Source organism: Myotis lucifugus, unplaced genomic scaffold (assembly GCF_000147115.1).
Source record: "Myotis lucifugus unplaced genomic scaffold, Myoluc2.0 scaffold_46, whole genome shotgun sequence".
Classification (NCBI taxonomy): domain Eukaryota; kingdom Metazoa; phylum Chordata; class Mammalia; order Chiroptera; family Vespertilionidae; genus Myotis; species Myotis lucifugus.
In genome coordinates, this window is record NW_005871094.1 from 2287267 (window position 1) to 2311051 (window position 23785).

At 50.4% G+C, this 23785-nt stretch overlaps 1 protein-coding gene and 2 long non-coding RNA genes across 8 annotated transcripts in view; 1 reads left to right on the forward strand and 2 right to left on the reverse strand.

Moving 5' to 3' along the window:
• Positions 1-8028: 8028 nt before the first annotated feature.
• Positions 8029-12769, reverse strand: LOC106697088. Of its 2 annotated transcripts, XR_002829143.1 has the most exons (3): positions 11898-12769; positions 10749-10876; positions 8029-8294 (listed from the first exon to the last, which is right to left on the reverse strand). It is a non-coding gene; the product is annotated as an uncharacterized LOC106697088 (long non-coding RNA). The 2 variants fall into 2 exon arrangements; XR_002829144.1 differs by lacking the exon at positions 10749-10876.
• A 1087-nt stretch (positions 12770-13856) lies between these two features.
• The window catches only part of LOC102432713 (solute carrier family 23 member 2-like), a 31701-nt gene continuing 21772 nt past the window's right edge, over positions 13857-23785 (forward strand). For 3 of the 5 annotated variants that reach the window (XM_023753508.1, XM_023753506.1, XM_023753507.1), the window contains exons 1-3: positions 13858-14211; positions 17729-17875; positions 23129-23286. In XM_023753508.1, coding sequence (XP_023609276.1) covers positions 14170-14211; positions 17729-17875; positions 23129-23286 — 347 coding nt within the window. In that variant the 5' untranslated portion in view covers positions 13858-14169. Of the gene's footprint in view, positions 14212-17728; positions 17876-23128; positions 23287-23785 lie in introns of all 5 variants that reach the window. The other 2 variants (XM_023753509.1, XM_006088389.3) reach the window with 2 other exon arrangements.
• LOC111825911 lies at positions 13890-15602 on the reverse strand. Its single transcript, XR_002829142.1, has 2 exons — positions 15237-15602; positions 13890-14612 (listed from the first exon to the last, which is right to left on the reverse strand). It is a non-coding gene; the product is annotated as an uncharacterized LOC111825911 (long non-coding RNA).

Sequence of the window (23785 nt, forward strand, 5' to 3'; positions counted from 1 at the left end):
GAGGGGGTTGGATTAAGTGATTTTGAAAATTCTTTTCTGCTCTAATACATTCCCACTCAGTTACCTTTGTGATGGTGGCACCTGTTTGCCAGATGATTGGCCAGGACCAGGATACTGCGTATGAATGACTACGGAATGGGACTGGACTATTGGCCCACGCTGGGGTTTGTTTTTGTAATTCACTATCACCGAGGGTCACATGGTCCTCTTGCCTGCGGGGCTCCAAGGCCTCATGGCTTATCTGGCTTCTAGTGTCTTTGGGCCAATCTCCCACGTCTTCGCTGAGGTTGGCTTCTTAGGGCCATGATATGGGTTGGCGGATCTGTGAAGGCTAGGAGCTGATCCGGAAACTCGGGCAGAGGAGGTGGCAGGAGGAGGTGGCACCAAAGCGCCCTAAAGAAGTGAGGTGAGGGTCTCTTGGTGAAGCCTTCCTTTCCTGGGTGATCCATGGTGCCAACATTCAAGTCACACACACAGAGACAGACCGGCTGAGGGACAGGTGGGCTCCTGGTGCCAGCCCCTAAAAATAGTGCAGGCAGCACTGCACTCCAAGCAGGGCCAGCAGCAGCACGTTAATTAGGAAGCCTGCCAGGAATGACAAGAAGCCTGGCACATCCCCATTCAGATCAACGCTGCTCAAGGTGAGCCTGGGCCGTCTGCTGATGGGGCTGAGCGAAGCCAAAGACAGGGAGGGCAGCTCCCTATCAGAGACTCAGGAAAACCCACTTCTCACCCTCTGAACAGATGACATTTCAGGAGAAACCGTGGAGGGTTTCCATCTTAGTATCCAACATCGCAGCCATTTTGCATCATGCCTTTAATTTTCTTCTAATTTTTGTCTTAGTATGGTCCACCCGACGTTTCATTTTGAATCTGGTCCTTGTAGGCATATACTGCTCGTCGTCAGGTTTTAGATGAACTAAGGCCAGGGCCGTAGCCTTAAAATGGGCTGATGGGAGGAGGAAGGCATAGGGTCTGTGAGGCTGTGGTCAGGGAGCTGAGCTAGTGGGTGGAAAAGGAAGAAAGTTGATAAGGAAATGGGAGGAACGGTGGCATGCAGGCTGGCCTTCGTGTGGACATCTGCTTGCTAAGCCAGCTTCTGTGGAGAGGAGGCGCAGACCTCTCCCGCCCTGGCCCCGGCGCTCAAGCACAGGGAGCAGGTCAGCAGGTGTTTTCTCTGGGCTGGAGTCCAGCATGTCCAGCTGCTGGTTGGCTACTTCCACACAGATGTCCACTGTTCCTTCACACCCAACATGCAGGAAGCCTGGCTCCATTTCCCCAGCCTATTCTCTCTCCCTCTCCTGTTTGTAGACTTCATTTGTAAGCGCTGGGCCAGGATGCGGGAGAAGCCATGGCAGGGCGGTGGGCCTGGGTTCTAATCTCAGTCTGTCACTTAGCGGGCAGACTCTGGACCCCTTGGAGCTGGGACACTGGGGCTGCATTGTCTGGGTGAGCTGCATGCCAGTCATTTCCGGTCACCACATAGCACAGGACTGAGCATGCACATTCTTATCAAGACTTCAGTTTTAATTGATCACGGAGCAAACTGTTCACAAATGCCCACCTTTCATCTTTTGTTACTGATCACTTCTATCTGAGTCACTATTTAGTGTCTGTCCCAGATATTGTCTGTCTTTCCAGATCCACCTTTCAGCTTTCTTCATCCCGTGTTTAGTCCCGGGAGACCTAATTGAGCCACACCAACAGCCTATGCCCCCTGGCTTTGGTTGAGTTTGGCCCATGGAGAGCACCAGTAGGAAATTAGAGGGAGGATGGAGAGTGGGCCATGATTTAACTCACCTGGCTCCCCACCTGTAAGGCTCCTTGATTGGTTGTATCCTTCAAACAAAGGTCCCTGTATTTCTCAAATCATCCTTCTCGACAGGACTCTCTCCTCCTGGGTTCCAGAACCTCTTCCCTCTCCTGGTCCACTGTTCCTCCCCCTGGGTGAGTACATACCCATGGTGGTTGCTTATAGTCCTTCTCCACCTGTGTACATGGTCTAATACAATTGTGCCCTCTGTCTCCTGGTGGGGTCTGATGGAGCAATGGAGACCAGGATGAGGGGGAAGACTTAAACAGGAGAACAGAGGGCACCATTTCCAAGTCTCACCTGCTGATCACTTGTTGGTAGAGAAGAGAGTGGCTGAGCTGCCCTGCCCATGAGCACCCTTAGGCCTGGCTGGAGGGGCCCACTCTGCCCCTCCTCTGAGTATGCCCTCTCCCCATGGGGCAAAGAGTCTGTGGGGCCAGGAAGGCATGCCAGTGTGGAGCCACAGCCCCCTTCCGGACCACACAGTCATTCCAAGATCCTGGCCTTCCTGCCCAAATGGTCACTTGCACAGCAGGTGCAGGCCTCTTCCCCAGGTGGGCGGCCCAGGCCCAACGAGGAGTGGCCCAGGGGGGCTGCTCATGGGGGAGGGAGGGCAGAGCTTGGATGTGCGGGTAGGTGTCCACTTGCAGGGCTCTCCCGATGTGGGACGGAGCCAAGAGTGAGGAAAGCAGGGGTCAGGCTGAGCCAAGGGAGTCAGAGAATTCTAAATGCAAACCTGTGGCTACCGGGTGCTTATGTAGGTGCACTCACCAAGGCAGGACGGTAGGACGTGTGCATTCAGTTTATTAGCTTGATTTGTCACTTTTCAGTAAGAAGACACAGGATGCAGGCCTCTGTTGGTACTTGTGCCCTGGACCCTGCAAATAGGGTGAGTGGTCCTCAGGGTCACACTGTCCCCAATTGCTATCCAATGGCAGGCACCCGTCTTCTTTCTAACGATTTATAGGGACAGGAAGTCATCCAGTTCCTCAGGAGTCCTTGCCGTGAACTCGGCCTTCTTATGACATTCTCTTCCTAAGTTTACTTCCCTTAAGAAACAAGATACGGAGAGTTAGTAAATCCCGAGTGACTGGCAGCTGTGTGAGCCGTGGCCAGTGGCTCCTGAAGCAGCAGCTCTCAGCTCTCCGGCCCTCCCATCCCCCTCCGTCCAGCTGGTCTTTCCTCCGGGCCTCGGGCGTCAGTACCATGGACAGGACTCAAAGCCCAGTCCTGAGAAGACGGGTCTAGCTGGACTCCCCCGTGCACAGAGGGCAGGACAATTTTTGTCTCTAGGGAGAAGAGAGCTGCGGTAAGTGTCTCCACTGGGTGTCACTATCACACCAACTGGCAGGCTGCAAGGTGATAAAGCAAAGGAGGCCCCCCTTCTCCCTCCCCCGAGGGGGTAACAGGGAAGGGATTACCTGGTCAGTCCAGGGAACACTGGCTGGGAGCCCAAGCCTGTGCATTAGTCTTACTGTGCTACTCACCGCAGCCATCTGGCTTGACCTGAGTGGTAAAATTAGGGGGGGCGGGAAGCTCTCGGATGGAGCTCCCTGCTGGCAGCTGTTTCCTGCAGCCAGGCCTCCCCCACACCTCTGCAAACATCTGAGCCGGGCGGTGAGCTAGAGCTCCTCCCAAGGTGCTGGGGGCTCCGTTCCCTGCCTCCCCTGGGCCCATCCACCTCAGGGCCAGTGTGTGCTCGGTGCACCCAGCCTTCCAGGCTTCCAGCCTCACGGCCCGGAGCACTCACACAGAACGGCTCCTGGCACCCTCTCCTACGGAGGCAGAGGCAGAAGGCAGAGGCACTGCTGATGACAGGGGCTCACCGTGCAGGTGGAAGCCATCCTCGGAGGACGCAGGACTTCCTGGGCCCCAGAACGTGAGAGAGCTGAGAAGCAAAGCCCCTGTGGGGCTCTCTTACCTTGAGGGTCACACAATGCGTGGCCCCTGCCTGCTCACCCTAGGGCCGTGGTCGGCAAACTGCGGCTCGCGAGCCACATGTGGCTCTTTGGCCCCTTGAGTGTGGCTCTTCCTAAGCCTTAGGAGTACCCTAATTAAGTTACTAACAATGTACCTACTTATATAGTTTAAGTTTAAAAAATTTGGCTCTCAAAAGAAATTTCAATCGTTGTACTGTTGGTATTTGGCTCTGTTGACTAATGAGTTTGCCGACCACTGCCCTAGGGGACTCCAGGCTGCATGCAGTACTGACCCCCAGGGACAGGCCAGTGCTGGGCTGCCTGTGAGCTGACATCCCACTCAAAATGTAACCAAATTGTATCGCCTGTGGCCTGAGCCTGTTGAAGTTGTAGGAGCCAAGCAGGCAGGTCCACGGTCTGGCCACTGGGTTCTTTAGAGTGACTCAGAGGGCTGTGGGAGCTAAGAGAGCGAGTGCCCAAAAGAACGACCCTCCAGGACTGCAGAAACCCTATTTCTGGGCAGAAAACCCCAGGAGGGGTCTATTCTATTCCAGACCATCCCCAGTGATCTCCGTGAAGTCCTTCTGTGCAGGCCCCACTGTCCCCCAACTTGGAAGACAGATGTTTGATCTTCCCCTGGCCAGGCCCGAGTCGGGGGGAGCAACTCGCCTAACTCTATGCCAGGAAACAGTGGTGGACACACCAGCACCGGTTCAGACACCCTCCTCCTGCTAATCTCTTATCTGGGTTTTGGTTTTGTTTCCCAGGATCGTGAAAGCTACAGGGTCTGGACCTTGATCTGCCCTGTGTCTGACGTCCTGAGACATCTGCAGGGGGTGTACTCTGAGCGACTTCCTCTCCCTGGACCAACACGCTAAGAACGGCTCAGAACTCCTAAGGTGGGGTCTGAGAGCCTTGGGCCACCAGCTGAACATACTTCTTCTAAGACAGTCTGATAAAGTGAGTGCACCGGCCAGCGGGCCTTGGGTGGGTGCTGTGGGTGTGTGTTTGGAGCGTGGGAGTAGGGGGAGAAGGATGAACTTGAAATGGTGGCCCACTTAGAAATCAAAAGGCATCGTAATCCCAGGCTCGGCTGCAGGTGTTCGGGGCAGGCATGTTCAACTTCAGGCTCAGGCATGTTCAATTTCAGGCTCAAGTCACACACTCTGTGGGTGGACGTGGAGCGTCAGAAGCCTTGGGAATCGGAAGTAATTGTCTTGCATTCAGTGACCAAGTCACAGGCAGAAGCGTGGGATTAAGCCCGGACCCGGGCCAGACTCTTTGCAGTAAGAGCCTCCTGACAGAGCTGCAGCTCAGGTGTCTCTTCCCTCCTGAGTCAGAAGTGGCAGCCACATGCTTCACTAGCCATCCCTCCCTCGGGGAAGCCCAGACCCCATCCTCTCCTGAACCCTATGCCCGTTGTTCGAATGCAGCAGAGCATTAAACGGTGGCTATCCCCACACTCAGAACGATCACGAAGCCTCCAGGAATTAGCTTGAAATGTGGTCCCAGACCAACGACCACTCTGGGAACCCTTGACAGGAATCGAACCCGGGACCCTTCAGTCAATGCTCTTATTTTCTTGATGCTCTGGCATTTGGGGCTCCAGGACCAGGGACAAACTGCCACTCCCAGGGCAGTAGAGGTAGCAAAGGATTCCCCTGTGAGTGTGGCTTTCATATGCAAACCAACCAATCCAGAGCCTTCCCCTCACCCCCCCTCACACCCCCCAATCTGGCCAAACCAGTAGCTCCCTGCCCCAGTCATCCCAGGGCCAGACACCAGACAAATCAGGACAGCCCTGTGCCCCAGAGCCCGCCAGAACTCTTCAAGCCAGCCAGTGCCAACCCTGTCCAGCACTTACCCTGCCTCGCCATCCTCCCTGCAGACGTCACAATGGAAGCTTTTGTGCGGGCTTTCCCCTTACCCCTTCCTCCCGGCTGACCCCTGCTTCCCTGTGTGGCCCTGCCCTGCGTGGCTGGCTGTGCCGCCTCCTCCTAGAAACTCTTACAAACTATCTTTTTCTTGTTTTTCCTTTGAAATGAACCTTGACTGATCCCATATTAAATGGGACACAGTTAAGAAATGGGCCTCCTCCGTCTGTGGACAATGGTCTCCACTGTGTTGCTCCTCAGCCGGTACATCCTGCGGCTCGCTGGCCCTTTACAATTATTCACACGCCCAGCATGGCACTGAGGCTTGTGCAGAAGCTCAGAATCTTCTTAGAAAGTTGTGTAAGCAGAGTAACGGTCACAGCCTCATTTTACACAAGCGTTGAGATGCATTTGTCACTACCCGGGAGGTGCTGGGGCGCCAGTCACAGGCTCTTCCGAATAACCACCAGTGACACTTGCTGTGGCTGCCCCCCCAAAGCTGGGGGGGGGGTGGTTGACTCCACATCAGCAGACAATTCCAAAGCCTGTGCATTCTCCTATTAAACGTCAGTGGCCGACCCTCCACCGCCAGTGAGGCGGAGCTCAGTGGCTGGCTCTGAGTCAGTGGTTGGCTTCAGTTCAGCCTGGAATGTGAGTTATTGACAATGTCTGTGTCTGGGTCAACATTGATGTCTGGAGTCATGAGGGGAGAGTCCCAGCCAGGAGGAGCCAGGTCACGAGGATGAGGGCCTTCCCGATGCTGGTGCGGGCTGGGAGCGTGGGAGGCTGAGAAGGTGAGGAGGAAGTGGCTGTCCTCAGTGTAATCCACACACTATCTTCTCGGTGGCAGCCGGGTCCTGCACTGTTGGCCTCGCCAGACCTGAATGAAAGCAAAGCCCCAGGCACATGGAGGCCAAAGACCTTAGCTAAGTTATGCCCCTTTCTAAGGGATTGTGCCATCCTCTGGAATGGAGATGTTTTAGAGAAAAGCCAGCCCTGTGCCTCCCCGTGTGGCGTCCCCAGCCTTGGGGTCTGCCCAGTGAGGGACTGCCATCCTGGGCTCCCGGAGGAAATCGAACCAGCCCCTGCTTCCAGACACCTGCTGTTTTATAGCCAGAATCTCAGACAGAGGAAGGAGGGTTTGAAGTCCACCTCTTTTTGGATAAAGACCTGGCCCAAGAGTTCAGAGTCTCAAGTTAACGACTGAGACGAGCTGAATAAACGTGGATAATCTGAGTCCAGCTGCTATTCAGGGAAGGCCTCTTGCGTGCCAGGCCCTGAGCAATGGGGAGTGGTGAGCAAGGGGCTACGAAGGGCCAGTGCTGAAGGTCATCGTAGGCCTTGCTAAGGACCGGTTTTACTGTCTCCTCAAGGCGCAGGTGAGTGAGGCAAGTTCTAAAGGGGGAATGACACAACTAGATGTATGTTTCAAGAGTTTATCCAGCCCTGGCTGGTGTGGCTCCATAGTTGGAGTGTCAGCCCTCACCCCAAAGGGTCACGGGTTCGATTCCTATATAATAAATAGGTAATATGCAAATTGACCGTCATGCCCTCACACAAAGATGGCCGCCCCCATGTGGTCACAAGATGGCCACCACAAGATGGCCAGCAGGGGAGGGCAGTTGGGGCAACCAGGCCAGCAGGGGAGGGCAGTTGGGGGCGACCGGGAAGGCAGGGGAGGGCAGTTGGGGGCGATCGGGCTGGCAGAGGAGCAGTTAGGCATCAATCAGGCTGGCAGGGGAGTGGTTAGGGGGTGATCAGGCTGGCAGGCAGAAGTGGTTAGGAGCAATCAGGCAGTCAGGCAGGCGAGAGGTTGGGAGCCAGCAGTCCCGGATTATGAGAAGGATGTTCGGATGTTCGGATGTTCGAACTGGCAGTCGGACATCCCCTGAGGGGTCCCAGATTGGAGAGGGTGCAGGCTGGGCTGAGGACACCCCCCTCCCCCAGTGCACAAATTTCATGCACCAGGCCTCTAGTTTATGAAATAAAAGTTTAAAAAAAAAAGTTTATTGCCCAGCCAGCGTGGCTCAGTGGTTGAGTGTCAACCTATGAACCAGGAAGTCATGGTTTGATTCTGGGTCAGGGCAAATGCCCGAGTTGCAGGCTCGATCCCTAGTGTGGGGCATACAGGAGGCAGCTGATCAATGATTCTCTCTCATCATTGATGTTTCTATCTCTCTCCCTTCCTCTCTGAAATCAATAAAAATATATTAAAAAGAAAAGAGCCATTTCCCTTTAACCTTTGAACTTTTGGTAGCACTGTAAATGAACAGGTTGTAATCTAAACTATTAGGTTGTAAAGTAACAAGTTGTAACCGAAAAATCATCTCATATTTGTTTTTTTAAAAAAAGAGTTTATCCAGACTGCTGTGCATAAATTCATAAGGAAGCTGATGTCGAATTAAAAGAGAAGCAAAGAAGGTGGCTTAGATGAAGTTATTATATTTGTCACCATGAGAGAGAATTGGTTGTGCATGTGATTTATTTAGGAGGCGACGTTAGCAGGACTTGGGAAGAATTGCGGTTGGTGGACCAAGCTCTGGCTTGAGTGTCCGGGGATTTTGGTGTCATTTACTGAGATGAGGCACATGAACCAACAAGTTCCCTTCTTCTCTGGACATTAGTTTCTTCTGTAGTTCCTTCCAGCTCTCCAAATCTAAAATTCTACTTCCTAGTCAGAAAATTTCTCTGCAAGAAAGTAAAGGCAAAAGAAGTGGGGAGGCTCAGCCGGTGTGGCTCGGTGGTTGAACATCCACCCATGAACCCAGAGGCCACGGTGCGATTCCCCAAGTCACCTGCCCAGGTTGCAGGCTGCATTCCCAGTAGGGGCTGTGCAGGAGGCAGCTGATCAATGATTCGCTCTCATCATTGATGTTTCTCTCCCTCCCCTTTCTCTCTCTGAAATCAATAAAGACATATTTAAGAAAAAAAGAAAATGGGTGGGGGCATGGGGGAGGAAAGGATGGTGACATGAATGGGCCCTGAAGTTGGCTTGAACATCTTGCCAGCCTGGCATTCAGCACGTGACTGAGGACACGTGGGTGATGGGCAGAGCTGGGCAGCACCACCCATGAGGGCCCCCTGTGTGCTCCTCAGGGGAAGCATCTTCAATGTGTCGCACAAGCCCCAATGCTACTCACCCTCCTCGAGCGCCTGGAGAGAAGACGGCCACTGCTTGCCAAAAGTATTTAGGTCAAACTCCTACTGAGAGGCATTGAGCAGAGGAAAGGCCAGAGGCCCAAACCACCATTCTCTTCTTATAAAGCCAATCACAAGGGAATTCCGCACATGCCAGATTGTCTTAGTCTGTTTGGGCTGTTAAATTAAAAATACCAGAGGCTGGGTGGCAGTGACTGGCGAGGACCTGCTTCCTGGTTCGTAGACAGCCGTCTTTTTGCCGTGTCCTCACATGGCAGAAAGGGCGAGGGAGCTCTGTGGGGTCTATTTGATAAGGGCATTCATTCCATTAAGAGGGCTCCACCTTTATTGCTCCCCAAGGCCCCACCTCCAAATACCATCACATTGGGCTTTAGGATTTACCATATGAATGAATCCTGGGGGACACGAACATTCAGTCTATGGCCCAGATCTAAAAGGTCTCTGGCCCAGGCTCCCACACCTCTCGGCCGATTCACAAAGAGGAGCCAGTGCCCACACTGCAGTGAGGAGGACACGCAGGAGCAGGGAGGGTCCGGCCTGCTGAAGGGCCACCCTCCACCGAGTGCTATGAGGAAGAGCCAGAATCTCAAAGACACCCAGCTGGCTGCAGGGCACCACGCTTGGAGCAGCTGTGAAATTATGCCAACTTGTTTTCCAAATTTGGAATCTGCTTGATTGTGTTAGAGAAGTGGTTTTCAACCCTACTCTCCATACGCTGGTTTCAGGCCTTGGTTCCGCCCTCCTCCACAGCCCTCAGGTCAGTTTCATCCCACCCAGGTGCCCAGCCCTGGCTCCTGGCACCACCCCTGAACATTCTTCCTTGGTCCCTGCTTGTCCCATAGAAGGGCTTGAGCACCAAGACTCGGAGACAAGCTGAAGGGTTAGCAGAAGCAGTTGGTTGCACAAGAGCAGAGAAACCAGATGATTAATGGCAAATTCCCGTTAAACAGCCCCGGAGGCATGCCTGTGCACGCCAGCCCGAACCCAGAGGCTTGTACTATGTGGAGCTCTGTAAGAGAAAAGCACAGACTGGTAGCAATTGGAGAGGAGAAACTTGGGTAAAAAAAAAAAAAAAGATTTATTTATACTTTGTTTTTATTTAAAATCATATCTACGTTGTGCAATGAAAAAATGAAAAGTGATATGTTTTTCTTAAGCATGAGTTTCCGGACTGGCATTCTAGAACAGGAGTGAGCAAACTCCTTCTGTAAAACGGCCAGTAATAAATTATTTTAGGCTTTGTGGGCCTGTCACAGCTATTCAACCGGGTGACACAAAAGCAGCTCTGGAGACCATGTGCACCAGTGGGCGTGGATCTGTTCCCGTAAAACTCTATTCACACAAATAGGCAGTGGGCCAGGTTGAGTCTATGAGCTGGCCAACCTCTGTTTTATCAACTGAGATTCAATTAAGCGTGAATATGGAGGCTATTTAGACCGTGAGGTCATAAATCAAGAGCCACAGTCCACTTGAGGCAGCTTTCCGAAGCTGCACTTATCAAAATTGGAAGTAAACAATTTTGCAGAACCAAACCTACAATCCTACAACTCCAATTTGTGATGAAATAGGTCAGGGCTCTAAAGATGTGGAAAAGCCCGCCCTCCGTGGCTAATGTTGGTTTCTCGCCCCTCCAGATATGAAATCAGGTATTTATTTGAGTGAAGCCTCTTAGGAACAAGTGGCCTTTAAATCGATTCCCAGGGCCTCTCTTGGATTGTTTTTGCCACATTTTAGACAAATCTTTATATCATGGAAAATTAGGTTGAGGTCGTTAACATTAGAATTGATGTTTAAGTTATTTGAATGCTTTTGGAATTTAACAGTCATTGTTAGTGAAGGGTAAAAAATCAGCAAATATTATGTAAATCATTCTATACTGGTCTGGGATTGTAGATAAAAGTGTAAGTTTCTGGATTGGTATATTTTGGTTGCAAATGATAGAAAACCCAAATCAAATTGGGTTAAGCCCAAAAGAGCACTTACTAGCAAAGGTGGATGGCATGCTATATGGATTCGAACACCACTGGGACCCAGCTTCTCTCCCTCTCGGCTCTGTGTTCCAGGCTGGCTTCCTTCTCAGGCTCTAGGTAGTCATGAATGGCTGCCAGCAGCTGCAGAGCAACAACCTCCAGGTTCAAGGTCAGTGGAAAAGAGGGAATACCTCACTCCCAAGTCCCAGCAGAAGTCTCCTTGCATCTCATGGCTCAAGCTGGGCTCCATGACCATCGCTAACCCAAGGCCATGGCCAGGGGTTTGCAGTACTCCAGCTGTGCCCCCACCCCCATGCAGGGCAGCCACAGGACAGAGGAAACCCTGCCTGAAGTACATGCCTGGTTGCTGTAGATCAGGATGGTTTTCAAGAGGAAAATGAGAGGCCCGGTTGGTATGGCTCAGTGGTAGAGCATCGACCTCTGAACCAGGAGATCATGGTTCGATTCCTGGCCAGGGCACATGCCCGGGTTGCAGGCTCAATCCCCAGTGGGGGGCATGCAGGAGGCAGCCGGTCAATGATTCTCTCTCATCACTGATGTTTCTATCTCTCTCCCTTCTCCCTTCCTCTCTGAAATCAATCAAAATATATTTAAAAAATAAAAAAGAGGAAAATGAGAGAAGGCTAAATGGATTTGAAAGGCAATACCAAGAGCAGCACCTACAGTTTAATTGGACCTGCTCTTTAGAAACCCTGTTGGCCTCGTTTGCTCTTGTCAAGTGTGATTTGCCCCATGACTGTCTCTTGGCATGTTCCCTCCTACAATAGCCAACTGTCAATTTATCCGACCTCAATGCCCAAAGGCCCAGGCCAGCCTTCCTGCTTAGCCTACTTCGCATGCAAAGATGGTGCTTCCAGTGGGGCCATCAGCATTGTAAACAAGAGGCCCAGTGCCTTTCTTCTCCCAAAGCGCCGGGGTGGGGAGGGGGGAGGAGTGCGCGTTGAGCAACTGCCTCAAATTTGGGGTTGGGAGCTTTTGTGGGGAAATGTAATGGAAGAGTTTTAGCTCCTTTGTGTATTTGAGGAAAGATCATGAGTTCCCAGAGAGAACCCATATTCTTAAAAAAAATTCCTCTCGTTGCTAATTAGTAGAACTAGATTTCCGTAACTCATTCCGTAACACCAGGGTCATAAATAATCACCTGTGAATGTGCTGGGGGAGTGCGGTGAACCTCAAGCTGCTGTGTGTATGGGGATTATTCAGACCGTGAAGTTGTAAATCAAGGATGACTCCAGCTGGGGAGGGAAGTCGAGGCCACCAGCTGGGCGGCTGAAGCTGTGGGAGAGTTGTGGGGTACCACAGTGGCTTTCGGATGAGAGATGGTGGCAGGAGGCAGGCCAGGCCAATGAGTGGAGGGAGCAACGTCTGCAGCAGTGACTTCTGAGGGAAGGAAAGCTTAGCAGCTGAGGAAGGTGGGGACTCCATGGACAGTAGCAGTGACCACAAGCCAAAGGGTGGATGCAGACAGGACTTGTACACGGAACCACGTGCCAGGCCCCGAAGAGAGCGAGGACTTGACGATGAAGAATGAAGAAAGTTCTGAAACAGCGCACAGGCAATCAGATGAAGTGGTAACAGGAGACCATCTTTCTGCTTTGCCTCCGTTGGGCCGCTAACCCACACCATTTTACCTCCCACTCAGAGGAGTTGAACTGTGCGCCTAGACAAGCAGCAGGGAGGGCAAAGCCAGGCAAGGCAGGACTTGCAGTGCGGGCAGGGCAGAGTCTCTGTAAAGTCCCTTCTTCCATGTTGCCCCAAAGGTATAACATGGAGAAGATATGTTCAGTGTGAACCCAACTCTGCCCGTGCCCGCAGGCCTGAGAGGGTGGGGCTGTGGTGGGCAGGGGAGGCAGCTCCCCTCCGGCCCACACCAGCCAGGCTTCCTGTGGTGACAAAGCCTGGGCCGCTCCATTGAACGTGGGTACCTGCCCTCTGTCCTCACCGCATAACTGTCCAGCTCAGGGAACTGCTCATTTAGTGTGTTTGGGGGAGCCCAACAGACGCAGAGCCGTGCCCCCCCTCCCCCCGAAGCTCAGTCTGACCTTCACTTCTGAGGTGAACTTGGGGCCCCTGGGTACCATTTGTAGAGGATCAATGTTTTCAACCAGGGACAGGGTGGGGGGCCTCCTCTGTGGCCAACATCTTCCTGAGCCTCAGCCTGCCCATCTTCAGACCCGCACGGCCTGCACATCGCCATCTGGCATCTCCTTGACCCCCGAGGGCTGTGGAACCTGATGGTCTGGATTTGAATTTCAGTTGCAGTGTTTGCTATAACCTTGGGCAAATCACTCAACCCATCCAGCCCTGAATTTCTCAATCCGTGAAAGAAGGATGTGAATGCTACTCTGTGGTGAACATAAAACACGACCATATAAAACAGACATAGCGTAGTGTCGGTGGCAACGTGTTCCGTGGAGGTCAGCTACTTTGTGACCTTTGACTCTCTTCTGACCTTTGCTTTCTGTTACAGCCCAGAGCAGGCCTGTCTCCTCCCACATGACACATCTAGTCTCACTGTTGTGTTTTTCAGGGCTTGCTCTTGGACCAGCTCCCACTGGCGTCCGTGTGCACACTGCTATGTGCTTCCAGAATCTTGAGACAGTGCCGCCCATTCCAGAACACTGCACCATCCTGAGTAACTATGAACTTCACAGAGTGGGCTTTATCAAGAGTTTTTTATAGAGCCTTCCAAGTGCCCTGTCCGGAACAAGAGCAATGACACCCTCCTGAATTTCTCTTCCCAGAAGGTGCGTCATTAGACATTTCCTGGCTGTTACAGAGACGGTCACCGGAGGACTGAAGTCATTTCTTCTCAGGCTCTCACTTGAAGCTTTGCTCCAACAAGGAGCATTGGCAGCTGCTCCCAGGTCAACGGTAATTCTCTTTTCCTCATTAATGACTTCATGAATGCATCTCAGGAGCCAGGCCCACGGGGCGATGTTTGCAATGTTTGCATTCCAGCTCACCCAGTCACTAGAACCAGCTTTAGAAAACTGAAGCCTCTGGCTTCAGCCCAGAGCCTCACCCTCACTCACCCGCTCACCTCCCGTCCCGGCTTCTGGAAAGTGTGCGCCTGCCACAGGGCTGTGCCCTGACTTGTTTCCTTGTGTTAAGGGGGTCATTAACGTCTCTGTAATTGCCCTAACCTGTCAAAGTGTGAAACACTGGCTACAGCAGAACGCACCTTGGTCCCCTGCAGTGACCAGAGAGGGAGAGGACTGGGGCGGGATGAGGTGCGGTGGGGGAGTCTGTTGTCCATTAGCGGGCGGGGCTTGGAGGCCCCACCCTCCCCAGAGCCTTCCTTTCTCCTTGTTATTTCAGCAGGCTTTGAGAAGTTCATCTTTCTCTACTAGAGAGGCTTCAGTTCTTCTCTATCCTGAGAGGACACCCACAGGAGAAGACCTCGAGTTGCCATGAACCCTGCCATCACCAGCCGTGAGCACCCGGACCCCTCGGTGAGTTCTGGGGAGAGAGGGGGAGGGGGGAGGAGAGTGGGCTGCAAGGACAGAAGAGCCCTGGTGGGGCCCAGCATGGAGCCCCAATGCCTGATTCATCATTAGTGCGGAGGACTGACCGATGGCTTAGGAGCTAAAGATCTGCGATTGTTAGACAAGGGTGGCAGCTGTGCTGGGACCTCACCGTCCCCAGGAGCAAAGACAGTGCTGACCTCTGTGAATGAATCACAAAGGGACAAAGACAGTGCTGACCTCTGTGAAGGAATCACAAAGGGAGGAAGAGGTAGAAAATTCTCAGCTTTCCCTTTACTCACAGGTCAACTCTGTTGGATCTAAATGTTTGTTCTCCAGGTTTCTCAGGTTATGATTCCTTTTATCAGAAATTTTTTTCTGAAGCAAAGCTAAAGGAAAGGGAAGGAGAGAGAGAGAGGGAGGGAGAGAGAGAGAACTGGTATTTCCTGAACAGCCAAAATGCCCCAGGCACTTTATTATTTTGTTCCTTTGGAGCCCATGGAGCAAGCTCTCTGCCCCATTTTACAAACGGGGAACCCGAGGCCCAGAGAAGTGAAGTCAGGGTCACCTCTGAGCCCTGTCCCTACCACCTCTGCAACCTATTTTGGCCGCCGGAACATATCAGGGGGGACTCTGCTCTGGCCACTGCCCACCGCGGCAGGAGCCCCTCCCTGTATGCCGGGCCAGGGCTGCAGCCCTAATGAGGTTCAGCCAAGTGTCTGCAGGACTCGGATCTGGGCTGGGCTCTCGGCGCTGTCTCCTGGAGCCGGTCTGCCAGGGCCTGCTCATGCTGGGCAGCCTCTGGTCAAGAGGCCCTGGCCTCCCTTCTAGAAAATCGTGGGGGCACCTGAGAGAACGCTCCTTTCTTCTCCTCAGAATAATTTCTACCACTATGTCACGGAAGCCCTCCCACCCCCCCACCCCCCGCAAAGAAACCCGAAACAAAACAAATCTTAAGTCAGAGAAGACTCCCTTTTCTGAAGGCTGTGATGTTGGCCACATTTTGGGCTTACCTGGGCCAGTGGGCGTGTGGAGGGGCCTGGGCACGTATCCGTCTCCTTTGAGTGGCCTGTCTTCTCTTCATTTTCCTCAAAGCCTCAACTTCAGCACCCACATGAGAGAAGGCGCTGTTGTGGGATGCGTGTGGTTTTCACTTGTACTAGCCTGTTGCTCTGCTAGAAACTTCTAGGGCTATACACACGGGAAGATAGCTTCCCGACCTTGCAAGCTTATGGCCTAACTAGGGGAAAGCGGGGTACGCAGAACTATTTCTACTTTAGGGGAGAAAACGGTTAATTACTGGGAGACAAAATGTTCCAGGAGTCCGAGGCAGGAAACACACAGGGTGGGGCATGGGGAGAGGTGATGGAGGAGGAGACATCGAGCCCTCGGGGGCAGGATAACGGAGGCCTCATTTGGAGAGACCTGGGCCGTCCCATGGGCTGCAGCCAGGTGGTGAGAGTGGTGGGAAATGAGCCTGGAGGGTGGAGTGCGGGATGGGAGGCTGTGTGCATGGATGGAGTCAGAGAGAAAGCGACCCGTCTTCCCCCCAGACCACCTCCTTTCCACGGCGGCTGCCCCTGCACCCGGCTCCTCCGGCTCTGCCCCAGGGAGCTGGAGGGCCGGCCCTCCCTCTCTGCACAAGGGAGACGCCTGCAGGGACGGCCCTCGACGCCAAGAGGAGGGTGCCCTTCTCCCATTCACAACGGGGTCTCGGACCACCTCACTGAGCCTCCGTTTCCTCACCTGTAAATCGGGGAGTGGTAAGATGAGGGTGAGAATCAAATGAGAGGCTGCTCGGAAGCTCCCTGTACACTGGGAAGCACCACACAATGGCAAGCCGCACCAGAATGCTTCTTTCGGTGAAATGACAGCCCATGTGCTGAGTTGGTAAACTCAGCTCCACCCCAAAGAGGTGTGGCCCCTCGTCTCATACCAGTGCTCACCAGCAGGGGTCGCTCCATTAAGAATTCATTCTCCGACCAAAAAGGGGTTCCCAAGCTTTTCCCTGAGTCACATGCACAGCCTTCTCCCCGGCAGGGGGTTCTCCGGGGATAAAGGTACTCCCCAGGTACTCCCCATATTGGGATCTTCCACCTCCATTGGAGAAGCCCTGCTCTCCAATGTCTCTGGAATATCACTGGTTTCTGTGTGGGTCTTCAGTGTGCTAATGATCCCTCTCTGGTGCACAGGAACCTTCAGGCATTTGTCTTCGTTGTATTTGTCTTAATTGTATTTGTCTTCGTTGTTGCTAGTTTGCCCCATCTCTTCCATAAGTGCCGTGAGGTAGTTAACAACAAAAGTCATATTTTGACAGGGCTCTGTGCTTTCCAGCCACGACTCATGGGCTTCAGAGAGTCACATACTCTTCTTAGACAGAAAGAACCAGCTGCTCTCAAGGGAGACACATTCCTCCCCCCGCCCCCCCCAAGCTCCATGTTCTAAAAGTTTTTCTTATTTGGAACCTCATGCAAGGTCAGTTTCCCAGGCATTGTTTTAAATCACATGTAGAAGTGGTTGCCATAACCTTTAGATCAGTGGTTCTCAACCTTCCTAATGCTGCGACCCTTTAATACAGTTCCTCATGTTGTGGTGACCCCCAACCATAACATTACTTTCGTTGCTACTTCATGACTGTAATTTTGCTACTGTTATGAATCGTAATGTAATTATACATGTGTTTTCCGATGGTCTTAGGCGACCCCTGTGAAAAGGTCATTCGACCCCCAAAGGCGTTGAGACCCACAGGTTGAGAACTGCTGCTTTAGATGGTCCTAGTTGATATGGAGACAACCTATTCAGAGGTCATCATGCTGAGAACAGTTGTTGAGTCCTTGTCTCTCAATAGGAAAAAAGACAAGAAGGTCCAGAACCAACAGTTCCCCCCACGTTTCCTTCTCCATCACCTTAAAAATTCTAAAAAGTCCTGGGAGAGGGCGGGAGGTGAGCTCGCTGGTGGAACACACACAACTGCACCCGCTGCAGCCCTCTGAGCTCAATCACAGGCGCACACGGGAGGCCAAGGGCACAATCAATGCATTCTAGGACCTCACAGCCCAGCAGAAGAGATGCATGAGGAAACCGCTCATTATAATAAACGTGCTGTGATGAGGGCTTTGGCCAACGTCAACACATGGCCTGGGGCAGCTACACCATTCCGGGACCAGGATCCCCCTTTTCCTGACTGGTTGGGAGAAAAACATACCCACGTCTGACCTTGGCATTGATCCCTTCCCTTCCTGCACAAAGCTGCTTCTCTGCCAGGGCTTGGCTCGGCATCCACTCCTTTTGCGTGGCCCCAGACTTCGCATGGAGGCCCTGCTGCGAGGTGCAATGTAGAAAACCCTTGGCCTTTTGAGTCTGGACCTAGAAATCCCCAGCTGGCCAACAGTTACCCCTGTCTCGTGCCTCTGGCCTCTGGAAGCCATCCATCTGTATGGTTGAAATCAGGAAGTCCACTTGATTCCTCTGGAAAAACCCAGGTGTGTCCTTGTCTTGTTCTCAGCAGAAGGGGGATGGCGTGCTCACCTTCTATGATGATGGCCACGGCAGGAAGAAGGATGGCCAGCACAGGAGTCCCAGCAGCAGCGACCTGGCCTATGGCATCCTGGACACTCCACCGTGGTATCTCTGCATCATCTTGGGGATCCAGGTAATGCCACGCAGCGAGCACTGGGTCCGAAGAGACTCTGCCTCAAAAGCCACAGCAGTACGCACCCAGGTCCAATTAGTCAAGATCCGAACTTCAGTTGTGGATACGCTTGTCTTCCTTGTAGCTGACCTCCAAGGGAACTCAGCCTTCTCGGGCCTCTCTTTCTCCCCAGGAGTTTCGGGGCGGGGGAGGGAACTAAGGAAGGGTCTCTTTCTCTAAAGACAATGACTGGGACCTTGTGGTGTGTTTTTGTTGTTGTTGTTTTGTAAAGGTACTACTTTTAATTTATTTGATTGGCAACAACTAAAAAGCGTGATAACTGATGCCTGGGAAATTTTGAAAAGCAAGCACTTTTGTTGGAACGTTATTTGGTACAACCTTTCTAGATGACAATTTGGTGATTTCTATTAACACGTAATACGCATATACCCTTTAACCCAGGCCCCGAGACGTAAGAATTTCTCTGAGGATATGCTTATTAGACTCGTTAAGATAAATACAAAGATGTACTTATAGCACTATCGGTAATAGTAAGACCAAAATCACACAGTAAGCACACAAAATGTCCATCATAGGAAACCGGTTAAACAATTTGTGACATAATCTAACAAATGACGTTTTTATGCAGCTGTTAAAAAGAGAAATATGTATTTACCCTGAGGTTAGGGAATGTTCTCCTAGCTATATTAAGTGAAAAGAGCAAAGTAAATAACTGTGCATAGTGTGATAAAGAGGATGATAGAAATGAGTATATGTAGTAATTTTGTATGCTTTGAAGGATTCATAAGAAACTAACAAAGATATTTAACTGTAGCTTTCAACTTTCACTTTTTATTTTGTAACTTTTGATTGCATGGGTTTTCTAATCTCATATATGTGTTTCTTTTCATTTTTACAAACTCCATGTGGCATATTGGGGATGGGATATACATTTTTGTTTGCTTCTTTGTGCTTTTCTATAAAGTAACAAGAGTAAATGTCATACTGTTTTGTTTTTTTAATCCTCGCCTGAGGACATTTTTTCCATTGGTTTTTAGAGAGAGTGGAAGGAAGAGGGAGAGAGACAGAAAGAAATACCATGTGAGAGACACATCGATAGGTTGCCTCCCACACACCCCGACCATGGTGGGGAGCCTGCAACCGAGGTGGGTGCTCTTGACCAGAATTGAACCTGGGACCATGCAGTCCACAGGCCAATGCTCTATCCAATGAGCCAAACAGGCTAGGGCTGTCATACTGTTTTTTAAATATCATAAGCCAACAAAATGGTTAATTTAGGTATATTATCATGAAAGGATGTTGAATTTTGTAAAATGCTTTTATTGCATCTATTGAAATGATCATATGATTTTTAGCCTTTATTTTATTAATATAGTGTATCATATTTATTGATTTGTGTATGTTGAACCATCCTTGCATCCCAGGAATAAATCCCACTTGGTCATGGTGTATAATCTTTTTAATGTACTGTTTAATTCCGTTTGCTAGCATTTTGTTGAGAATTTTTGCATCTATATTCATAAGGATATTGGCCTATGGTTTTCTTTTCCTATAGTATCTTTATCTGGCTTTGGTATCAGGTTATATATATGCTGGCCTCATAAAATGAGTTTGGGAGTGTTCCCTCTTCTTTAATTTTTTGGAAGAGAAGGATTGGTGTTAATTCTTCTTTAAATGTTTGGTAGAATTCACTAGTAAAACCATCTGGTTCTGGGCTTTTTTTTGTTGGAAGTTTACTGATTCAAACTTCTCATTTGTTAGCAGTCTGTTCAGGTTTTCTATTTCTTCATGACTCAGTCTTGGTAAGTTGTATGTTTCTATGAATTTATCCAATTTGTGTCTTACAGTACTTTGTGTCTCTATTTTATCAGTTGTAATGGCTCCTCTTTCATATCTGATTTTATTTCTTTGTATTGTCTCTTTTTTTCTTAGTCTAGCTAATGGTTTGTTTTCTTTTAAAAAATACACCTCTTAGTTTGGTTGATCTTTACTATTGCTCTTTTGGCCTCTTTATTTTTGCTCTGTTTTTTGTTATTTCCTTCCTTCTGCTAATTTTGGGATGAGTTTGTTCTTTTTCTAGTTCCTTTGAGGTATGATTTCAATCTTCTTCTTTTAAAAATATTTTTTAATTTATTTCAAAGAGAGGAAAGAAGAGGGAGAGAGGGATAGAAACATCAATGATAAGAGAGACTTATTGATCGCCTGCCTCTTACACACCCCCTCTGAGGATCGAACCTGAAATCCGGGCATGTGCCCTGACCAGGAATCAAACCCTGACCATGGGTTGATTCATGGGTTGACACTCAACCACTGAGCCACAGTGGCCAGGCATGATTTCAATCTTCTTAAATTTGATATGGCTGTTTTGTGACTCAACATAGGATTTATTCTGGAGAATGTGTTCAGGTCTTCCTGGTCAATGGTCTTGCCCCTACCTTGTGCCTTATTTTCACAATGAGCCTCTCACCTTGTTCTTGTTCTTTTTTTTAGAGGAAATATATTTTATTTTTATTTCTTTTAAATCTTTATTGTTGAGAGTATTACATATGTCCCTCTTTTTTCCGCCATTGCCCTCCTCCACCCAGTTCCCGTCCTGCCACAAGCCTTCACCCCTATTGTCTGTGTCCATAAGTAATGCATATATGCATATAAATTCTTTGGTTAATCTCTCCCTGCCTCCCTCCCTCTTCCCTCTGAGAATCGTCAGTCTGTTACATGTTTCCATGCCTCTGATTCTATTTTATTCACCAGTTTATTTTGCTCATTCGAATTCTTGTTTGTTTATTTTGATTTTTTAGATTCTAATTGTTGATAGATATGTATTTATTTACATTTTATTGTTTCCTCCTCCTCCTCCTCCTCCTCCTCCTCCTCCTCCTCCTTTTGTAAAATTAGCTGACAGTCGTATGGGTGCTCCCTTATAGGTAACTAACAGCTTTTCTCTTGTTGTTTTTAAGATTCTCTCTTTGTCTTTAACCCTTGGCATTCTAATTATGATGTGTCTTGGTGTGGGCCTCTTTGGGTTCCTCTTGTTTGGGACTCTGTGCTTCCTGGACCTATAAGTCTATTTCTTTCACCAGGTAGGGGACGTTTTCTGTCACTATTTATTCAAATAGGTTTTTAATTTCTTGCTCTCTCTCTCTTTTCCTTATGGCACCCCCATAATGCAAATGTTGGTACACTTGAAGTTGTCTCAGAGGCTCCTTACACTATCTTCATATTTTTGGATTATTTTTTCTTTTTGCTCTTCTGATTGGGTGTTTTTTTCCCCTCATATTCTAAATTGTTGATTTGATTCTCAGAATCCTCTATTCTACTAAAGACTCCCTATAAATTATTCTTTATTTCAGTTAGTGTATGCTTAATTTCTGACTGGTCCTTTTTCATGTCTTTGACATTCTCACTAAGATCCTTGAAAGTCTCACTAATTCCCTTGAAGCTCTCATTAAGATCCTTGAGCAACCTTGTAACCGTTGTTTTGAACTCTGTATCTAGTAGTTTGCTCGCTTCCATTTCTTTCAATTCAACATGTTTCTTTGTCGCTGCATTTTTGGCTGCTTCCCTGTATTTGTTTATATATATTAGGTAGAGCTGCTATGTCTCCTGGAATTGGTAGAGTGTAGTAGGTGTCCTGTAGAGCCCAGTGGCTCAGCCTCTTCAATCACCTGAGCTGGGTACTCTAGATGTGCCCCTATGTGGGCTATATGTACTGTCGTGTTGTAGTTGAGCCTTGATTGCTGTTAGCATCACTGGGAGGAATTGACCTCCAGGCCAATTGGCAGTGAGGACCAGCTGTGATTACAGTGGAAGAACTGCTGTGCAGGAGACACCCCTATGGAGCAGGACTTGCTTCAGTGGGGCTTTAGTGCTCACTGAGTTTGCCCCTTGAGTGTGTCGCTTGTGGATGTGTAGAGTTGTAATCTGGTATGGTCTGATGCTGACCACTGGGTGCACTGGCTCTAGGGCCTCCGAGGAGGTGCAAAGTCAGCCACTGCCTGGGGCTACCTGATAGAGCTACAGAGAGGTCTGCAGGTGGCTGCTACTTGTATTGGGCTTGAAAGTGCCCAGGCATGAAGCAAAGCAGGCTGGTGCTAGTGCCAGGTCTTGCGCCTTTTATTGATAGGTTGGGGGCACACTGATGCCAGCTGCTGCTTGTTTGAGAGATTTTAGGAAAGTCTGAAGCCTGAGCTAGGACAGGCCATTCAAATGGAAAAGCCTCTGCAAACAGCGTGGGTGGGGCTGCAAATTGGATGGGGCAGGTCTCAGGGAATCACCAGGTGGAGTGAACAGTATGAACCAGGCTAATGGGGACTCAGATATGGCTGTAAGGCAGCCTGGGATGGGAGAGGTTCCAGCACCAGAACAATGACCCCCACAAGCACCTCTGTCTGGGAGAAAGCCACCCCCAAGTTCCTGCCCTGATGCCAGACAATCCAGTTCCTCCCCATATGTCCCTGGGTCCCCCAAAGCCGCCTGGCACTAGAGCTCAGAGGGATGGAGTCTGAGTAAGTTTGTGTGCTAGCCCTTTAAGAGAAACACCTGGTCAGCAGCCTCTGTGTCACTCAGCCACAATCCCCGCTGGTTTTTAGTCCGAAGTTACGGGAACTTCTCTTCTCAGCTCTGAAACCCTGGGCTGGGGGTCTGCTGTGGGGCTGGGACCCCTTGCTCCTCATCGGCCTCTGCAGCCGATATGCCTCCCAGTTGATAAAAACAGCACATGTGGGTGTCATACCAGCCCATTTGCACCTCCGCCCCTCCGACCAGTCTCAATGTGCTTTCTTCTTTACTCCTCTAATTGTAGGACTCCCATTCAGCCAGGTTTCAGGCGGCTCTGACTGATGGTTGTTCAGTATTTTAATTGTAATTTTGATGTGGTTGTGGGAGGCAGTGGGTACCGGCGTTTACCTATACTGCCATCTTCGTTCTCCTGCCTTGTCCTTAAAGCTCCCTCCTTGGTTCCTGGTATGTCCTCCTGTGCTGTGTTCCTGCCTTGATTTCTTACCCAGGGTATCAGTGTCTGGCACCAGGGTCCTGCCCTTCAACTCTAGATCTTTGGACTAGTTTCCTGCTTCTTGCTGCCAGGCCTTCTTTGGGTCCCACTGCTCGCCCGGATCTCTGCCTGTCTGTCACTCAGGACCAGATTCCTCTGAGACTAGAGGTGGAGCTCTCGCCTCTGGCCTAGAAGTCAGAACGGAGGTGGAGCAGGCATCCACCGCATGCAGTGCCTGTCTATTCTCTCTGCTCTGCCCACAGCACTTCATCACTGCCCTGGGGGGACTCGTGGCAGTGCCGCTCATCCTGGCCAAGGGCCTGTGTCTGCAGCATGACCCCCTCACCCAGAGCTACCTCATCAGCACCATGTTCTTCGTCTCCGGCATCTGCACGCTCCTGCAAGTGTTTTTTGGAGTCAGGTAGGTACATCTTCTCCCTGTGGATTCTGACTTTCACCTGCCAAGGTATCGGCAACATGTGCCTGGATTGCAGCCAGGAAGGTGGTTAGGAAGCTGGTGGGGCGTGACAGAGGGAGCACAGGGCTAGCAGTCAGAGCCTGGGTTCATTCAGGTCCTAGCTCCAACACATGAGTTCAGATTAGCTCAGGCAAAAAATTATTTGTTATTAACTTAGAAGAACAAGCAAAGAGAAAGGCAGGGTGCATCATGCATCAGGAATGTATTGAACCAGGGACTCAAATGCCACCAGGACTTTTTATCCATCACTTGTTTCTGCCCCTAATACTGGCAAGACCCACACACTCCCTGTTGAAACACCACAGGGTTATAAACCAAGCTTACAGACTCTTAAATAACGTAGGTGCCGATCCTCTTATCTGGATGTTTCTCTTAAAGAACCAGCACACGAACTGGAAGGCCAGGCTTGAACGTAGAATTCTCTGAATCCTTAAAGTTCTAC